At 35.7% G+C, this 19,635-nt stretch overlaps 1 protein-coding gene across 2 annotated transcripts in view; it reads left to right on the top strand.

Annotated features, from left to right (window-relative positions):
* Nucleotides 1-18,961, top strand: part of LOC101894833 (mucin-4-like) — a 203,953-nt gene extending 184,992 nt beyond the window's left edge. For both annotated transcript variants that reach the window (XM_059124549.1, XM_059124550.1), the window contains 3 exons: nt 981-1,083; nt 8,897-9,078; nt 12,616-18,961. In XM_059124549.1, coding sequence (XP_058980532.1) covers nt 981-1,083; nt 8,897-9,078; nt 12,616-13,047 — 717 coding nt within the window. In that variant the 3' untranslated portion in view covers nt 13,048-18,961. The remainder of the gene's footprint in view (nt 1-980; nt 1,084-8,896; nt 9,079-12,615) is intronic.
* Nucleotides 18,962-19,635: the final 674 nt, after the last annotated feature.

Raw genomic sequence — 19,635 nt, forward strand, 5'->3', positions numbered from 1 at the left:
TGACCCAAAAGTTCAACGGGTTGGTATCCGGAGATTTTGGTGGCCATTGTGCGTTGGAAATGAAGCGAGGAACCTCATTTTATAATTATTCTTGGGTAGCGCGTGCTTAGTGCGATGATGCTCAGTCCTGTTGGAATGTCCAAGGTCTGCAGCCAAAATGTTTGCATGCCCAAGGCTTTAATACACCATCCAAAATATTTTTGAGATAATATTCGGCATTTATTCTGATGCAACGGTCGATTAATACGAGCGGAGAGCGACCATCGGCTGTTATAGCAGCCCACACCATCGCCATGGCCGGCGCTTGAGTTTTGGACTGGTTTCTTGAAAATCCGGACCAAAAGTGTACCAAAAATACTAGACAACACTAAATTTCGGACCTCTTGGTATTTTATGTAAGTCTGAGGGATTTGGTTAATATAAGGAGGTGGTTTTGGAAATTAGTTACACTTATACGGAAACTACGAAATGGTACTAAATTTGGTACAAGTCAAATGGGGCTTAAAATCTGAAATTTGGCATTAGGGTTGAGAGGTGTTTTTGAAAATTCTTACTACAAAAAATGCTGTTTGGAGTAAAAATTCTCTTTACCTAAATTCAATTAATAGAAATTCTTTATACCACATACGAAGAAGCAAATCATCAATTTGATTTGAACTCGCAACTCTTCAATTTTATAAATTTTTACTCTAACCAGACTTCCAATTTTACATCGCAAATGACATTTTGCTCTTAAATGGCCTCTGTTGTCCTGTCATCGGAAAAAAAAAAACAAACATTCTATTATAGAAGTATGTAGCGGTAACCACATTTACCACTATCCACAACACACCTCAAATAAATATTTATTTTGTTCATTGGTATTTCCCTCACACACACACCCGGATACACCACATCCTCCCGCACCATAAATGAATGTTTTACCCATATTTATTTTTATCGTCTCTTTTTATCTTCTGTCTTTTTCTTTTATTTCACAGCAATGCAATGTAAATCCATGCACACACGGTGGCACCTGCTGGTCCAGTGGTGATTCCTTCTATTGTGCCTGTCGTCCTGGTTACACGGGAACAATGTGTGAAGGTGAGTTATATTTAGAATGCATGCAACGGTTTCTGCTGCGGGCATAACCATGGATATGGGTCAAGCGACGATGATGACGACAACAACAACATATCCCAACAACAGTAAATGTTTGCAAGGTTTTGGTTGGACATTATTTACAAATGACCCGCAAATTCTTACTAAATTTGTTGTGAAATTATATAAAACTATTTGTTAAAATTTTAATGAAGTGCGATTAGTTTTTTTTCTGGGTTTTATTTTATAACACACATTGTGGGGAGAGTGTTGCAAATTTATTCATTTAAAATGCATTAAAGTGTGGATTAAAGTGTGGATTAAAGTTAAATGAGATTTAGAGTTTGAAAATAATTTGTAATTAGTAAAAAGTTTAGGGTGAAAAAGATTAATCTCGTAAAATAAGCTAATCAGGAGGAGAGACTTCTGATTCTCTACCTATATAAAATTATAATTTCCACCTATATGAAATCTGAACCTCGACATTTTTTAACAAAAATGTATTTAAGTTATTAAAATTAAAAAAAGAATGGCGATTATCGAATTTGAAGGTTACTGTATAGGTCCAGTATATGTTATAGCCTACTTAAAACCACACCTCATAATTTTTAGCATCTTGGGAGTTTTTAGAATATTTATTTATTTCTATATTTAGAAACTAAACAAATGAATAGGCTAAAAACGCCGAAATGTTAATATTTAAAGAATTACAGCCAATTTAAAATACCCTGCTTCTCCTTTATCACCCTATAACACACGCAGACATTTTAGGTGTGAGCTATAAAACGAAAGAATTTTGAAAAAAAAGCTGTAAGTTCGGCCGGGCCGAACTTTGAATACCCTCCACCATTTGGAACGAATTTGGCATTTCTCAAAAACAATAAAATCCGTTAAAAAATTAAATTCTCTTAAAATCTTAAAAATACCGAATGTAGCTATTATATTAGGGTCTATACGACGACATGAACCTGCGTATGTAACATTTGTCATTAAGCCATTACAATATTCAAATGCGAAACTTAGAAAAATTCGGATATAATAAATTAAATAATAAAATCAAAATACCGAATACCGGGAGGTACCGTTATATGGGGGCTATACGAAGACGTGGACCTGCACAATAATTTTCTGTAGTAGGCTGTACTATCCATTACGAAATTCAAATATCAAATTTAAAATAATTCTGGTGAAAAACGTCCCTAAAATCATTAAAATACCGAACATCGGGAGGTACCGTTATATGGGGGTTATACGAAGACGCGGACCTGCTCAGACAATTTTCTGTCTTAGGCTGTAGTATCCATTATGAACTTTAAATACAAAATTTGAAACAATTCCGGTGAATAATGTCGCTAAAATCATCAAAATACCGAATATCGGGAGGTACCGTTATATGGTGGCTATATCAAAACGTGGACCTAAATAGCCCATTTTCAATACCAAAAGTCCTGCAGACATAACATACAATTGAGCAATATTTTATCAATCTACTTCAATTCGTTCGGAAGCTAGAGTGATTTCCACAGAGGGGCAGACGGACGGACATCGCTTAATCGACATAGAATTTTATGCTGATCAAGAATATATATACTTTGTGGGGTCTTAAATGTATATTTCGAGGTGTTACAAATGAAAAGACAAACTAAATATACCCTCCATACTATGGTGGAGTGTATACAAATAAACCAATAACAATAAAGCAACATCAAGTTCGGTCGGGTCTAACTTTTAATAAATTAAATTAAATATAAGGGTCTGAATTTAATATTCGAACGAGTTCCACTTAAAGCTGTAAATATCAGGGAAATACATTGGGGAAAGCAGTTAGAGACTTCAAAATTCCTATTCGAAAAGGGTAACTTAAATAGGCAATTATTCTGGTACAGAAGACTCTTGTGAATTTCAATTTTTTCAATTTCATGGAAAAATCGTATTTAAAATCATCATAAACCTAATATCAGGTGATACCATGCGATACTGCCAAAATGTACCTGGAAAACAGGCAAGTGTTAAGAATTTGGAGAAAACATGACACTATGTAATATCGGTTCTCCTTCCTATAAAAGTTTGAAAAAAAAGTATCAGTCGGTTTTGCCGACACATGTCTATCCTCTCTAAGGAGATAGTTCCAAAGGAATGATCCAAAATTGACTATTTCTTATCGAACCTAATTTTTTTTTTATGTGGGAAATTTTAAGAGAGTTGGATGCCTATATCGCTCCCTTGGGGCCCATGCAGAAGAGATACCAGAAGAAATGGTCCGATCTCTACCATCTTTATAAATCGTGTGTTAATAAAAATATTGAGATGTACCAAGTCTGAATGGAATCGGATGTTTGTTTTGCGTTATTGATGGATATTAAAAAAATTGACTCATTAAGGTACCAGAAGGAGTCGACAGGAGATCTTGTGTTAGTGGAAATAATGTTGTGTGAAATATGCAGATAACCGGATACTTATTTCGGATTTTATAATCGTTCTGGTTATTCAAAACTTTGACCCTTTGTGGGGTAGGTACCAAAAGGAATAATCCGATCTCTACCATTTTTACAACAAATCTTGCGTTGATAGAAATATTGAGATATCCCAAGTCTGAATGGAATCGGGTATTAATTTTGGGCATATTCAAAATTTTGACCCATTGTGGGGGAGGTACCAGAATGAGTGGATCTATATAACCCATCTTCACAGCAGATCTTATGTTAGTAGATATAATAAGATTCACACATAGATATAATAAGATTCACATAAAGAGAACCAGAGGCTTGCTTCGGGTTTTATCATCGTTTTGCTTATTCCAAAATTAGACCCTTTGTGGGGGATGTACCAGCAGAAGTGGACCGATATATTCCATCTTCACACCAGACCAGAAATATTGTGACGTGTGTAAGTTGGAGACAAGCGGACTCTCACATTGCATTTTATAAGGGTTATAATTATTCAAAATATTGACAATTTGTGGGGGAGATACTTGATGGATGGATGATTATTCAAGATGTTAACCCTTTCTTTGAGAGGAGTGGATTAATGGAGAGGGCCTTTATTGTCCATTTCCGCACCTGATTTAGCACTGATGCGAGTATCAAAAGTTTGATCCTTTCTGGGGGGAGGATTGGATTGATTGAGTGGACCGATATTCTCCATTTTCGCACCTGACCTAGTATTGATCCAAAATTTAGGATTTCTCTTTCTGTGCAGTAAAACATTTTTCGTGGTGGAGGTACCAGAAGAAGTTGATTGATATTGCCCATCGCCGAACTCGATCTAAGTGTGATAATAATATTACGTTGTACCAAGTTTGGACCAATTCGGATACTCCTTTCGAGAGTTATCGTACGCACCAGCCAGCCAAACAGACAGATATCGTTAGATCGACTCCAAAGATCATGAAACTGATTCGGTTCAAGGAGACCTAGGGTTTAACCGTCGATGAGCGACGTTTTGTCCGTATCAAATGATATATATGGACTCTGGCCATGTGGCTGAGGGTATACAAATGTGTAGGTAATATTTACATCAAACAATATGTCAGGATCGGACATGGAAAATATTGATTCACTGAATTTTTTACCTCCCTTAGAATATTTCCTAAGATGACTCCTTCTGGTACTTTCCATGTTGGTCCACTCCTTTTGCTATCGCTACCGCGAAGGTTCAAAGCTTTTAATTATCATAACTCTTTACACAACGTATACAAAATAATTTGTGATATGTTGGGATCCGTCGACATGTCTTCCGTCAAACCGAGTTTTTGCTTCGATTATCTTAATCTTTTAGGACCCAAAAATCGGGAAATGGAATTTAAATATTTTAATAAATTAACTAACAAAACGTCAAAAAAAACCGCATTGGAGCCAAACCAAAAAAAAAAATCCTTTTCAAAATTTTCATTTTGGATTATTTTATTGCCCTTCAACTATTGGTGTATAACTCAAAAATAAGCTCAGCTAAAAATTAACAAGTTAAAAAGTAGTAAGTTCGGCCGGGCCGAACTTTGAATACCCTTCCACCATTTGGAACGAATTTGGAAATTTTTAAAAAATAAAACCGGTTAAAATTTCTGTTAAAATCTTAAAAATACCGAATATAGCCGTTATTGGGGACCTACATTGTTGTCATCAGCCACTACCACATTCAAATTCGAAACTTAAAAAAAAAACGGTGAATACTGTAGTTTAAATCATCAAAATACCGTACATAGGGAGGTACCGTTATATGGGGGCTATACGAAGACGTGGACCTGCACAGACAATTTTCTGTCATAGGCTGTACTATTCATTACGAACTTCAAATACCAAACTCGAAACAATTCCGGTGAATAATGTCGCTTAAATCATCAAAATACCGAATATAGGGAGGCAGTTATAAGTGGGACCTATACAAAGTCCTGGACCTGCATAGACAACTTTCTGGCATAGGCTGTAGTATCCATTACGAACTTCAAATACCACATTTGACACAATTCCGGTGAATAATGTCGCTAAAATCATCAAAATACCCAATATCGGGAGGTATCGTTATATGGGGGCTATACGAAGACCTGGACCTGCATAAACAATTTTCTGTCTGAGGCTATAGTATCTGCTACGAACATCAAATACCGAATTTGAAAGAATTCCGGTCAATAATGCAGCTAAAATCAAGAAAGTATCGAATATCGGGAGGTACAGTTATATGGGGGCTATACGAAGACGTGAACCTGCACAGACAATTGTCTATCATAGACTGTAGTATCCAATGCGAACTTCAAATAGCAAATTTGAAACAATTCCGGTGAATAATGTCGCTAAAATCAACAAAAAACCGAATATCCGGAGGTACCGTTATATGGGGGCTATACGAAGACATGGACCTGCACAGACAATTTTCTGTCTTTTTCCCGATACTAATCCGTTGGATTATTGTGTCTGGAGTATTTTGGTAAGCAATATTGGCACTAAAAAATACCAAAGTGTCAATCACCTCAAGCAAGCGCTGCGCCATGAATGAGCCAAAATAAAGCGTGAAAGAATTTTACCCATTTCTAATATAAACCAGTAAAGAAAGTCTTAAAGTCGGGCGGGCCGACTTTATGATACCCTACACCACTTTGCTAATTTAGTAGAGCTCCGCATAACAATTAAAAGTTTTTATGGGAGAATTCATTTCCATTTCTATTTGGTGCACAATTAATTTGAAATCGGATAAAAATATATATGGGAGCTATATCCAAATCGGAACCGATCTCGATAAAATTTGGCAAAGATATTTCTAAGCTGTATTTGATATATTTCCCTGAATATCGTTGTTACGGAGTGCATATTACGGCTGTGGGTAAAAAATCGGATGAGCAGTATATATGGGAGCTATAGCTATATCTGAACCGATCTCCACCAAATTTGACGTACTAGCTTCTGGACTCAATTCGGTCGTAAGTGTCAAATTTCATCCCATTTGGCCAAATATTAGACGTTTGGTGCACAATCAAAAGTAAATCGGACGAAATTATATATGGGAGCTATATCCAAATCTGAACCGATCTCGATCTCGATAAAATTTAGCAAAGGTATATCTGAGCTGCATTTGTTATATTTCCCCAAATATTGTTGCTACAGAGTGCATATTACGGCTGCCGAGGACAAAAATAACAAATCGGATGAACAATATATATGGGAGCTATAGCTATATCTGAACTGATTTCGATAAAATTTGGCATACTTATTTTCAGGCCTCATTTGGTTGTATGTGCAAAATTCCATACTATTCGGACTGATATTACACGTTTGGTGCACAATAAAAATCAAATCGGACGAAGATATATATGGGAGCTACATCTAAATTTTTACCGATTATCTACAATATCAATAGGGTTCGTCCTTGAGCCAAACAAATGTTGTTTGGAAAATTTCATCTCAATCGGGTAATAAATGCGACCTGCATTTTGTTCACAAAAATACATGGACTGACGGACGGACGGACGGACATGTATAAATCGACTCAGAATGTGATTCTATGCAGATCATCAAAATTAACTATGGGTCTATCTCGTTTCCTTTTGCCTGTTACAAACAAATGCACAAAGACATAATACCCTGACCACCTTGTGGTGTAGGGTATAGAAATCAGGCACGAGGTAATATTTACAATAGACGTAAGCCAGGACCGAACGTGGAAAATACAGATTCACTGTATTTTTTACCTCCCTGACAATATTTTTAACAACATCAAGTCTCCGTTGGAGATTCCGTATGTAAAGCCACTTCTTACCAGTGTCATATAAATTGTTGAATTCTTCAAGAACATGTATTTAAATTTTTCAATATTTCATAAATTCCAAATTCTGTAGCTTATGTTGCCTAATATGCAATCTATACGTAAACAACCCTTAAAAATACAAGTAACCAAAACACTATAGGTATATACACATGTAATGCACATAATATTTGGTTTACTTGTATTTGAAACTAATAACAAAACCAAACTCGAAATTGTTGATATTGTTTTCATATTAAATTGCAAATTTCAACAAAACCGCATATCACGATATGCCACACAATTTCGCTCAAGCCCCGAAATGCAAAACCTCATTCCTACATACACTCCACACACACACACGATATTTGATATATGAACGCATATAAATGAAATTTATATATTGTAGCCATAGGTAATGTTGTCATTGTTGTTGTTATACCCATGTTCTAATACAGGGCTAGGCAAAGAGTATCCCTTGGGATATCTGTGTGTTCACCAACACAATTGTAAAAAATAAATTGTTTTGAATTTTCTGTCAAAATGGTTTTGGGAGAATATTTAGTTTTGTTCGAGCAGTCGTTGAGGAAGGTGCTGTCGGATATTTTTATGAATACACCGTAAGAAATATTGGAGCACAAATATATCTTACTACATATTCGGAACAAATATTTCCGAATTTGTAAAAATTATAAATTTTAAGACTTATCTTTTTTGATTGAATTCTATTTGACAAAATTTGCATACGAATTCACATGTTAGTAATAGGCATTTATTTCATGTTGTTGGACAAATTTATTGTCCTTCCAAATTAATGGACATTTTCATATCCCTTGATTTCTCTGAAATTATATGTACGTTCTTAGTCAATATTAGGGAAAATAACAGGATGTGATGTTTGTCATTCTGTTTGTAATTCGTAGACATAATATTTTAGGACCCAACGCAGGATATGCGTTTCTGATCAGCATAAAATTCTACAACTATTTGCGTATGTCAGCCTGTGGTAATCGGTATTAATTTTTAAAGGATCAACTTAGATGGTTAGGATGTTAAGTCCGAAATTATTATTTGTGTTTAATAAATTTTTTTTAATAAAAATTATATAACATTTTTGAAAATGTCAACTTATATATTTTTTTTATTTTAAAATGAAACATATTGAAATAACTGTGCAAATATATCTCCGAATTGTCTGATCAAAATATTAATTTTTAACAACGAAGTTGTTTTGAAAACAGAAAATTTTAAATTTAAAATTTAAAGAAAACCAATTATTTCTCACTCTGTAAAGAGGGGCAAAAAAACACTTGCAATATTTTGTTATTTCAAAACACATACAATCACAAAATATTTTTGAGGCTCTCTGCCTTGCCCTGTTCTAATATTAATTTTATTATTCTAGTGTGTGTTGCTACTTTTTCCAAATGAAAAACTATTCATTGTTTTTATTTTATTTATATTTTCATGTCTGATGTCTACCACCCGCCACCGCCCTGCCTTCTTTGCTGTTGTTCTGCCATCGATTTTTGTTATTGCTGACCTCCATTCGATATGGTTACGGTATCACATTATCCACTTGCAGATGAATTTGTTGTGGAAACGGTGGTTAGTTCCAGTGAATTTATGGTCGACGATACGAGTGCTCGAAATTTTAATGACAAAAGTTTCGGTTCATCTGTTGTCCTGAAAAGTCCCATTGAACTGCACAATGCCTATACAGCAGCGATTGTATTGGCTTTGGTCATCTTCTTTGTCGCACTCTATGTAAGTATTTAATTGTTGTTTGGAAAATAGTTGAATTTATTGAATTCATATATTGTGGGAGATTTTTATTGGTTGGCCATGTCTAGACATGGTTAACAAATATTTACTTTAATTCGGAAACTTGTAAAGATTGTGGTGCGTTGAAGATGTGGGAAATATGAAAAGTTTTCTGATGTACTGACTTTTTATTAAAAATGAGCCAAACAACGAAATGGGTAAATGAAAGAAAAACAGGAATTTGGGAATTTAAGGAGTTAAATTTAAATTTGAAAATGTCCCATGAGACCCTGATAATATAACTACCACACTTAAGCCTCTTCTTTTTTCTGGTTAATCCAAATTTTAAAATTCAGACAACCTAATGATTTGGGTCACTGCTAAACGATATTTTATAAGCATCACTGTTCCCAACAATCCACTATGGCTTTTCTTTAATTGCTTCAACTTTAATGTACGGAATTTGTTGTCCATTCCCAGAAAAAGAGAATGAAATGTTGTCCTCTGCCAACCCAACACATTATGTGGTTTGGTTTCAAAGCAAATGTTAATTAGTTTTTTTATGGCCATAATTTAATGTTGGAAACTCATTTGGACTCATTTACAACGAGGAAAATTAATATTACACATGGTCAATGTGTTTAGAAAGAGAGTAGTAGAATTGAGACCATGGATCTTTGTAACCCAGTTCGGGGACGGGAGTCTATGCTGTCAGAATGAGGGAGAGGGGTTCCATAAGGAAAAACGTAAGAGGTAGAGATCAGTATATACACGAGCTATTGGGCGGGTTCGGGGATGGGAGTATATGCTCTCAGGATTAGGGAGAGGGGTTCCATAAGGAAAAACATAGGCTGTCTATTAACATAGGCGAGCTGAAAGTGGACATTCTGGGAATATATTTACATAGGCGAGCTGAAGGGGGCCTTCAGGAACTCTATTTGCATAAGTGAGCTGAAAGGGGTCTTCATGGGGCTGCCGGACGTATATTTACATAGGCGAGCTGAAAGTGACATCAAGGAGTGTCTCCACATAGACGAGCTTTTGGGGGCTTCAGGGAGCCTATGTATGGGGACTTCAGGAAGTCGCTCGTCATAGACGAGTTGAAGTGGGTTTCAGGAAGCCGCTATTCATAGACGAGTTGAAGTCGGCTTCAGGGAGTCGACCTTCATAGACGAGTTGAAGTCGGCTTCAGGGAGTCGACCTTCATAGACGAGTTGAAGGACGCCTTCAGGGAGTCTATTTGCATAGACGAGTTGAAGGACGCCTTCAGGGAGTCTATTTGCATAGACGAGTTGAAGGACGCCTTCAGGGAGTCGCTCTTCATAGACGAGTTGAAGGACGCCTTCAGGGAGTCGCTCTTCATAGACGAGTTGAAGTTGGCTTTAGGAAGTCGCTCTTCACAGACGAGTTGAAGGACGCCTTCAGGAAGTCGCTCTTCATAAACAAGTTGAAGTCGGCTTCAGGAAGTCGCTCTTCATAGACGAGTTGAAGTTGGTTTCAGGAAGTCGCTCTTCATAAACAAGTTGAAGTCGGCTTCAGGAAGTCGCTCTTCATAGACGAGTTGAAGTCGGTTTCAGGAAGTTGCTCTTCACAGACGAGTTGAAGTCGGCTCCAGGGAATCTACTTCAATAGACGAGCATTAACTTCATTGGTGAATTTGGTAGATCGTCTATCCACAGAGGGTTTTAATGGAAGTCCTTGAAAAGTTTGTCTTTTCCGGGAAGGCCTTGAGATAGTATATTATTCATAGAACGCCTGACTAGGGTCGGTATGGCCTTTAAGGAGTCTTCTCTCAGTTGATGCCATTCAGTCATATGTGTACAGGAGGTCTTCAGAAGTTGTTTCTTTCTTAAAGGGCTATTACAAAGTCATTATCCATAGAAGGATGTTCTTCCATCAAAGGAGACTAGAAAGTATTCTATTAACAGAAAGTCTTCTATCAATGAAAGGTCAGCCACCTGTATAAGGTCTTCATGAGGTTTTCTGTCTATTTAATGCAATCACAGATTCTTCTATAGTCATAAGGTTAGAGAGGGTATATATCATTTGTTACGGCCAAAAGGTGCCTCATCGAAATAACGGTTTTAGACCCTAGGTCTCTTTGAACCAAATCCGTTTCATAACAATTGGAGTCGATCTAGCGATGTCCGTCTGTCCGTCTGTGCGTCCATCCTTCCGTCTGTCTGTCTCTGGCTGGCTGGTGCGCACGATCCGATTTGATCCAAAGTTGGTACATCGTAATATTATTGTCAAACTTAGATCGAGTTCGGAGATGGACAATATCGGTCCACTACTTCTGGTGCCTTCCACACAAAATTTCAAAATTCTGAAAGAAATTAATGAAAGACTCCGATTGTCTACAAATTTCACACATCCCAATAATCGCTCCACTCCTTCTGGTACCTCCCACGCAAAGTGTCAAAATTTTCAAAGAAAATAATTTATTGCACAGAAAGAGAATGGATAATCCAATTTTGCACCAACTTTGCGAATCTTAATATTATCATCAGTGCTAGATCAGGTACGACAATATAGGTCCACTCCATCTGGTACCTCCCCCACAAATTGTCAACATTTCGAATAATTACAACTCTTATAAAATGTTATGTAAGAGTACGATTGTCTTTAAATTTCACCATACATTTATTCACCCAAGGTCTGGTGCCAAGATGGAATGCACAGAAAGAGAAGCAATAATCCGATTTTGTTCCTACTTAGCAAATCCTAATATCTGCGTCAGTTCTAGGTCAGGTGCAAAACTGGATGATATCGGTTCACTCCATCAAGTACCTCCCCCAAAAGGGTCAAAATTTTGAATAATTACAGCTCTTATACAATGTGATGAAAGAGTCCGATAATCTTCAAATTTCACACATCCCAATATTTTTATTAACCCAAGGTCTGATGGAAAACTGATTCGGAACTTTCCCTATAAAGAGGAAGTAATCATAACTCAAGGCTGGGAGCATACATCTATTGATACATCTATTGATACATCTATTGATATTCATTAACTCATTTTAGATCGTCCCTAAAAACTCTATTTCAGCTCCTTCTCAACCCCTGAAATATAACTTACAAATAAATCCCCTATTTCTGGTGCTACACAGATCTCATTTAACCCCATTTCAAAATACTTTCTTTTCGAATTTCCTGCAGCATCTCTGCCATAAAATTTCCCTTCAGGTTTCTGAATTGCAGCCATAAATATTGTACTTTCCTAGCAATTCTAAAACTTTTCTGCATTGCCTGCAGGACATGAAAAATCTGTTCTGTGATTAAATATGATTTTGTTATGCAGCATTTTCTTGTTTTTGTTTTTTGCTCTGCCTCAATTTCCGTCAGCTCAACTGTACCTCAATTATAATATCCTTTTAGGCATAGTTAGTTTACAAAATGCATAGCAAAAGCAAAAAACAGTAAAAATAAAACTCATTTCTTGTTTTCGAGCACAAAAATAATGATTTCCTACTTTTTTTTCTTCTCTCCCTCCTCTCTTTTCTCGTTGTTTTGTTCTTCTCTTCCTTTTTTTAATTACAGCTTACCATATGCCACTGTAAAGTGAATCAAACGTATCGTAAATTTTCAACACGGACCTATGGTTTTCTGCCCATACTGGGCTTTCGTTGGCGCACCAAACAGGCAACATCGAAAATTAGTCGACACTGGCTAAGTGGCAAGGGTCTGGGTGGCGGTGGGGCGACGGGCGCCAATGCAATGCGTGTTGCAACCAATTCAACTTTATCGGCGCCACTACAACGTAATAGTGTTGGACATTTGCCAACCGCAAATGCGTCAGCAACAGCAGCAGCCGGATCGTCATCGTCAGCAGGACAACAGCAACGCCATCATCATGTAGGCCAATTAAATGAGCGGCCCTTTCAGCGCCATTTGGCCATGAACTTGGAGAACGACATGTATTATACAGTAGATTTTAGTGAAAATTCACAGCATTCACCGTTGATACAGTGAAATTCGACGACACATTTTATCGGCGATGTTGTGGATGTTAATAACGGCGTGGATGGCAGAGATGATTGTGGTGATGGCGTTGGCGATGGTGGGGGCAATGATGGTAGTAATGGTGGCGTTGATGGTGCAAATAGTCATAGTCGTAGCTGTAGAGGTGGAAATGGCGAGGCGAAGAGGCACACGGGACGGTGGTCATTGGGGAGAATGGCAACGATTCCCATACCAGCAGTACAGTTGGCTCATTATAATATTCGACCATATGCCAGTCAGCCTGGCAGTCACAAGTCTTTGGTTGCTTTGACTCTGGGCAAGAGCATGAAAAAAACAACTGCTTGTGGCATTGACTGCAGCAACCGAAATGATGATGATGATGCTGATGTTGACGAGGCTGATGGCAGCCATCCGGGTCGTTGCCGTAGTGCTAGTAGTAATAATAATTGGTTAGTTAAATTTACAAAGCGTACTTATTAAATGATTTTTGTTGGCATTTTTCGTCCGTCCCTTATTTTCCATTTCCATCCTACCATTCATCCATCCATCCATCCTTGCTCTGAGCTCTGTGTTACTTTGATATTTTTGCCATATTTATTTTTATGTAATGCCTATAAGCCATAATGAAGAATGAAAACAAAATCGAGGGCAAATAAGAAAAAAAAAAAAAAAAAAAAAAAAACACAACAACACCAAAGAGAAAATTAACACAAAAACAACAACAGCAACACCATAAAAAATCATTTCCAGCCATCGAATTTTTAGAATGTTTTAACAAATTTAATGTCACGTTCATCATAAAAATGATGGCCTAAAGATTTTAACAGAAAATTCATTTTGAAGTGAAAGTGAACTGCAAATTACTGGCTGACATGAGCCAATTAATTGCCAATTTCGGATAGAATTTGAGAGGCACTTGCGATGTGGGTGTATTATCATAATTTTTGGTTAGTCGAAAAAAATAATAATAATTTTGAATGGATAATAATTTTGGAATACATTGCTTTCTCTGGCCATAATGTTACTACGTCATTAAAACTTTGAGTTAAAATTAATAACAAATATAGCTAATTAATAATTAATAAAAAGTATAAAAATAGAAATTTATTCTTACTTGAAACTTGCGAGGATTAAAGTTTGGATGAGCCTTCAAATTTTGCTACAGAAAATTCAAACCAAATATGAATTATTTTGAAAAAAAATACCTTTTTTAGGTAAGTACCAGAATGAGTGGACCGAAATCGTCCATCTTCAAGACTGATCTAGGAATGGTAAAAATAATACAATGTGCCGAAGATGGACTAAATAACATATTCCTTTGAGAATATAAGTATGTGAGTATGATTTGAGAATGTAACACAGAATGGCGCCCAAGATAACTTAACTCTTCTTAAACACATAAATGTACTTTTTAAAAGCTCACTCGAAATATAGAGGTCCAGTCCCTATTTTTCTATTAGCAGGGTTTATAAGTAATGTATTCATCACCAATTTAACAATTTTTGCCAAAAATCCAGTATCTATTACAAAAGTAAAACATCGGTATTTTTTCATCAAGATACATCTCCGGAATTGGCTCTAGCGAAAAAAACACAAATGTTTCATGGATTTCAAAATGTATGTATGTTTTGGCACATTGCATTCTTGAAGTAGTGCCACATAGCAATGCTGAGGGGTTTATCGGAGATAAGAGACCCTGCAAAATTCCGTGGAAATTACCCAATATTTACGTCATTTGTCGTGCTAAAAGGTCTTTCAAAAAATATTTGAAAACTTTCATTCCGGTTTATAGCATCAATGTAAAGGTTTCTCATCTTATGATTTCGCCCGGAATTGACATTCATGATTGAAAATATTCGCCGAGGAATGGACCTTTTTGTATGTTTTACACAAAAGTCAAGGTCTTTTTAACCTACTGTTTGTTATCCGATGAACATCCAGAAAGATATGTTTCTACCCATCGAATTCCATGCAAAATTTCGTCAATGGTTCTATAACTGACCTATAGAGCGACTCTGCAAAATCAGCAAAACATTATTTTTGGGTTCATATCAACCCTTCAATATTTGCGATCAGCTACCCCAACAATAGGCTATGAAAATATCCGCCACGAAATTACGGGTCACACTCTTTAACACATGGTCCGCCACAAGGTACAACAAGATCCTAGGGGTAACATTCAATATCATGTTCAAGTCGCCCGTCCAAGCCACAGCTATTTGCGACGAGATGAAAAATAGGAACAAGGTCCTCTAAGCGTTAGCCAGCAGCATTTGGGGCGCGGACGAGGAGATCTTTTTATCCTCTTATAACGAGGTAGGTCAGTTTTTTTTTCAGCTATGCGCCACCAGTGTGGTCTGCGAATATAAGTTCTACGCAGTGGAAAAATATTCCGAACTGTCAGAATGATGCCCTGAGAACTGCGACAGGGTGCCTCCTCATGAGGCATCTATATGAGGTGGCGAAGGTCCTTCCCGTACGTCAGCATAACCATATACTTTCGTTGCAGTACCTGCTAGGATGTTATCGTGGGAGAAATCCAAGCCATTGTATGGTGGATAAAACTCCCCCATCCAGGCGTGTTAGGAAGGACAAACATAATCCAGATAGGGATTTCCAACGCTACAAGAGAGAGCCCCTAAATCAAGAATCCTATCAGACAGTCCTGAGTGGTATTCATAGTGAATTTTTGAACCTGGAGTTACCACCAGATTAGCAGGTCCCAAACATAATATGGGGAACTGTTACAAGAACAACAATAGGCTTCTATGCTGACCCTATCCCTTGTCTTATCAATTTATTTGTCTAATTCAAATGTTAACGTTAAGTTTTTATACCCATACCATACCATACCATACATAGTATGGAGGATATAATAAGTTCGTCATTCTGATCAGCGTAGCCCTGTCCGCCCGTCTGTTGTAATCACGTTGCAGTCAAAACGAATTAAGATAGGATGATAAAGTTGCACATATCTGTCGGTCCACGATATCGTATAGCCCCCATATAACGGTACCCCCCAATATTCGGTATTTTGCGGATTTTAGCCAAATTTTTCAATGGAATTGCTTGAAATACTACGAAAGAAGTTCTTTCTGAGTACTTTACACCCTGAAGGAGAATCGTCTATATAGGTCCACAATAACGTATCCCCCATATAACGTTATCCCCGATATTCGGTATTTTGATGATTTTAGCCACATTTTCCAATGGAATTGTCTGAAATTCCACACAAGGAGTTCCTTGTGAGCACTTTATCCCTTGAAAGAGAATTATCTTATAGGTCCACGATATAATATAGCCCCCATATAACGGAACCCCCCGATATTCTGTATTTTGATGATTTTAGCCATATTTTTCAATGGAATTGTCTGAATATCCACATAAAGAGTTCTTTGTGAGTACATTACCCCCTGGAAGAAAATTGTCTACATAGGCCCACGATATCATATATCCCCTATATAGCGGTTCCTCCCGATATTCGATATTTTAATGATTTCAGCCACATTTTTCAACGGAATTGCCTGAAAATCCTCACAAGGGGTTCCTTGCTAGTAATTTATTTTATAGAGGAGAATTATAACGCTACTCCCCCGATATGCGGTATTTTGATGATTTCAGACAATTTTTAATGCAATTGCCTTAAAATGCACACAAGGGGTTTCTTCTGAGTACTTTATTCCCTAGGAGAGAATTGTCCAAATAGGTCGACGCTTTAGTATAGCGCATATATAACGGTACCCCAGATATTCGGTATTTTCATAATTTTTGCGCATTATTCAACGGAATTGTTCCAAATTTCATATATTAAGTTCGGAACCGTTGCTACAGCTTATGACACAAATAACTTATGACGGTTTTTATTTGAGCGTTATTTTTCGTTGGAACTTTTTCGAGTTTCTTATAAATTGTGGAGGGTATTAAGGTTTCGGCCCGGCCTAACTCATCTGCTTTTTTACTTGTTTCACCTTACAACACCGGTTGGGGTTATTATATACAAGTTGTAATTATCGTCCGATTCTCACAAAAATTTGCATAGGGGTAGGATTAGACTCAGGAGCGCTAGGCCTATTGTTTTTAAAAATGTCCGCAATATATTTAGGGGTTTAAATGAACCAACAACTAAAAAAGGTTCCTGATTTTGCAGCAGTTATAAAGGTCACAAATAGAAACCAAAGGACACGAAATCTCGCATGAAGTTGGAGTTTAGGACAGCGGGTAGAATAGATCGCTACTTTTGTGGGAAAAAATATCAACATTTCCATTCTACCGAAACGCTAAAAATATCTTACAGGCGAAATCCAAAATACACAAATGGCGAACTTCTGGTTTTGTTGACGAGTTGAGGACAGGGAAGAAGTCTAGCATTTTGGATGACCATTGGATTATATTTAGCTGTAACTAAGAGCGTAAATATTGCGCAAATGTCCCTGGTCAAAAAACTAAGGGTAGTATCTGGGCAGTGCTATATAACATAATTTCAAAAGCGAAATCTCCCTAAATGGATTTGGACATAAGGGGACTTCTATCATATTGTAGTGTTTTAGGGTATCATATGGTCGGTCCCGCACGTCTTTCTTGCTTGCTTGTTTAATACAATCCTTATAGAAGTCATATCAATATTATTTGGTTTATAGTTGGTATGATCTACTTCACATGAATTCCCAAGATTACAATTTTTGCTACGGGAGCTCTACTAAATAACATAGTGGTGCAGGGTATCATATAGTCGACTTTTGACCTTTCCTTACTTTTTTGTATATTACGAAGGCTTTTTCAATTATCCATTCAAAAATCCTTTTCGATTAATGTGGTATCATGTCCTGTTTGTGACTAATTAAAAAAGATGAATAGTTTCTAACATTTTTTGTTCAAAAGATTATTTTTTTTGATTTATTTTAAAAAAATGTTGGCCATAGAAAATATACAAAAATAAAGTTTTTTTTGTTCTTCCTCAGAACATAATTCCTTCACAATCATAATTCAATATTATTATAACTTTTTTCTGCAGTTCAACAATTCAAATATAATTTTCATGCCAATAATTTAGATAATGGTTTATAGGCATTCCCTTTCCTTATTGTAACTGACTTATTACATTTAGTTATAATAAAACAATTAAAAACCAAAAAATTAAATCAATAATGTTAATATAAAACAATATTTCCAGTTTATTGTTGTTGCCCTTTTTGGCCTGGCTTTTATTATAATTTTATTTCGATATTTGTTTGGTGAGCAAATTTTAAACAATAACAACAACAACACGCAACAAAATGAAAACAAAATCAAATTCTTCTTTACAATAAACACAATAAAATACTATGAAAACGATATATAAAAATAATAACAACAATTCAAAACAAAATTCAATAAAATGTTAAATAAAATTTAAACTAAAATAAAATTGTCTAAAAATTAAAAAAAAAAAACAAATTAAATGAGGAAATAAGAAAACAAAATTTAACACTGAAAATAAAAAACTTTTTTTGTAAGAAGGTTTTCTAATTAAGCGAATGTCATTATTTTTTTTGTTGGGGTGGGATGTTTAGCTGTAAGAATCTAAATAAATTTAATTATAAATTTAATGCAAAATGTAGTTAAGTAAACAATTTGAGATATGGTTAATGTTTAACAAAAAATAAGAAGAAAAGATAAAATACACAACACAAATAAATAAATACAACTTAATTATAGACACACTCACACTAATACAAAAAAAAACAGCAAAACAATTAAAATAATGCAATGCAACAAAAAAGAGAAAATTGCAGAAAATATATGAGAAAAATGCAAGAGAAAATGTAGCCTTATGTCGTAAGGATTTATAAAGCGCTTACATGGAAATAATCATTGAAATCAATTATGAATTATTTGCAGAGGTATGAAATAATGGAAAATAAAGCTGAAGGAGATGATAAAACGAAAATAATACAATTTGTGTTTTTATTTCAATGGAAAATTAATACGGAAATGGATAATTTTCAGATATGTGCCCTGGAGTGGGAAAGTGAACAACTTTAAGAAATGAATTGGGTTTTTAAGACAGGATTTTTGAAAAAAATATGTCATTAAGGTAAGTAAAACAAAAAAAATTTAATTTAGCCTTTTATTTTTAAAATTTGTAAAAAATCAAGTCTAAAAAAAGGTATCTATCGGTTCTGCCGACAGAGTAATACGCTCAGCCATTGTTCGATTATTTAAATATATTTTGACTTCTGTTATGATTATTCAAATTGCTGACCTTCTATGGAGTGCGTTCTGGGGGAATGGGCCAATATTGTCTATTTCGTATCGGACCTAAATAAATACATTATAAATATTCACTTCAATTTACATGACACATATGAAAATTTTTAGAAAATGTTAACATGTACATGAGGTACCAGGTACAGTCTACCGAAGTATTTCATTGTCACGCTTCATCTAATACATATAAAAAAAAAGGAAATACAAGAAAATCGAACATTTATATCCAATTTATGGGAAATCACAATTTCAATATTCATCTCAGGTTTCTGGTTGAGAAAAATATTTAGATATTGCCAGTTATAAATAATCGTTGACTTGTTTCTCATAACTTACGATAAAAATATAAAA

This window comes from Musca domestica, unplaced genomic scaffold (genome assembly GCF_030504385.1).
Source record: "Musca domestica strain aabys unplaced genomic scaffold, Musca_domestica.polishedcontigs.V.1.1 3, whole genome shotgun sequence".
NCBI classification, from domain to species: Eukaryota; Metazoa; Arthropoda; class Insecta; order Diptera; family Muscidae; genus Musca; species Musca domestica.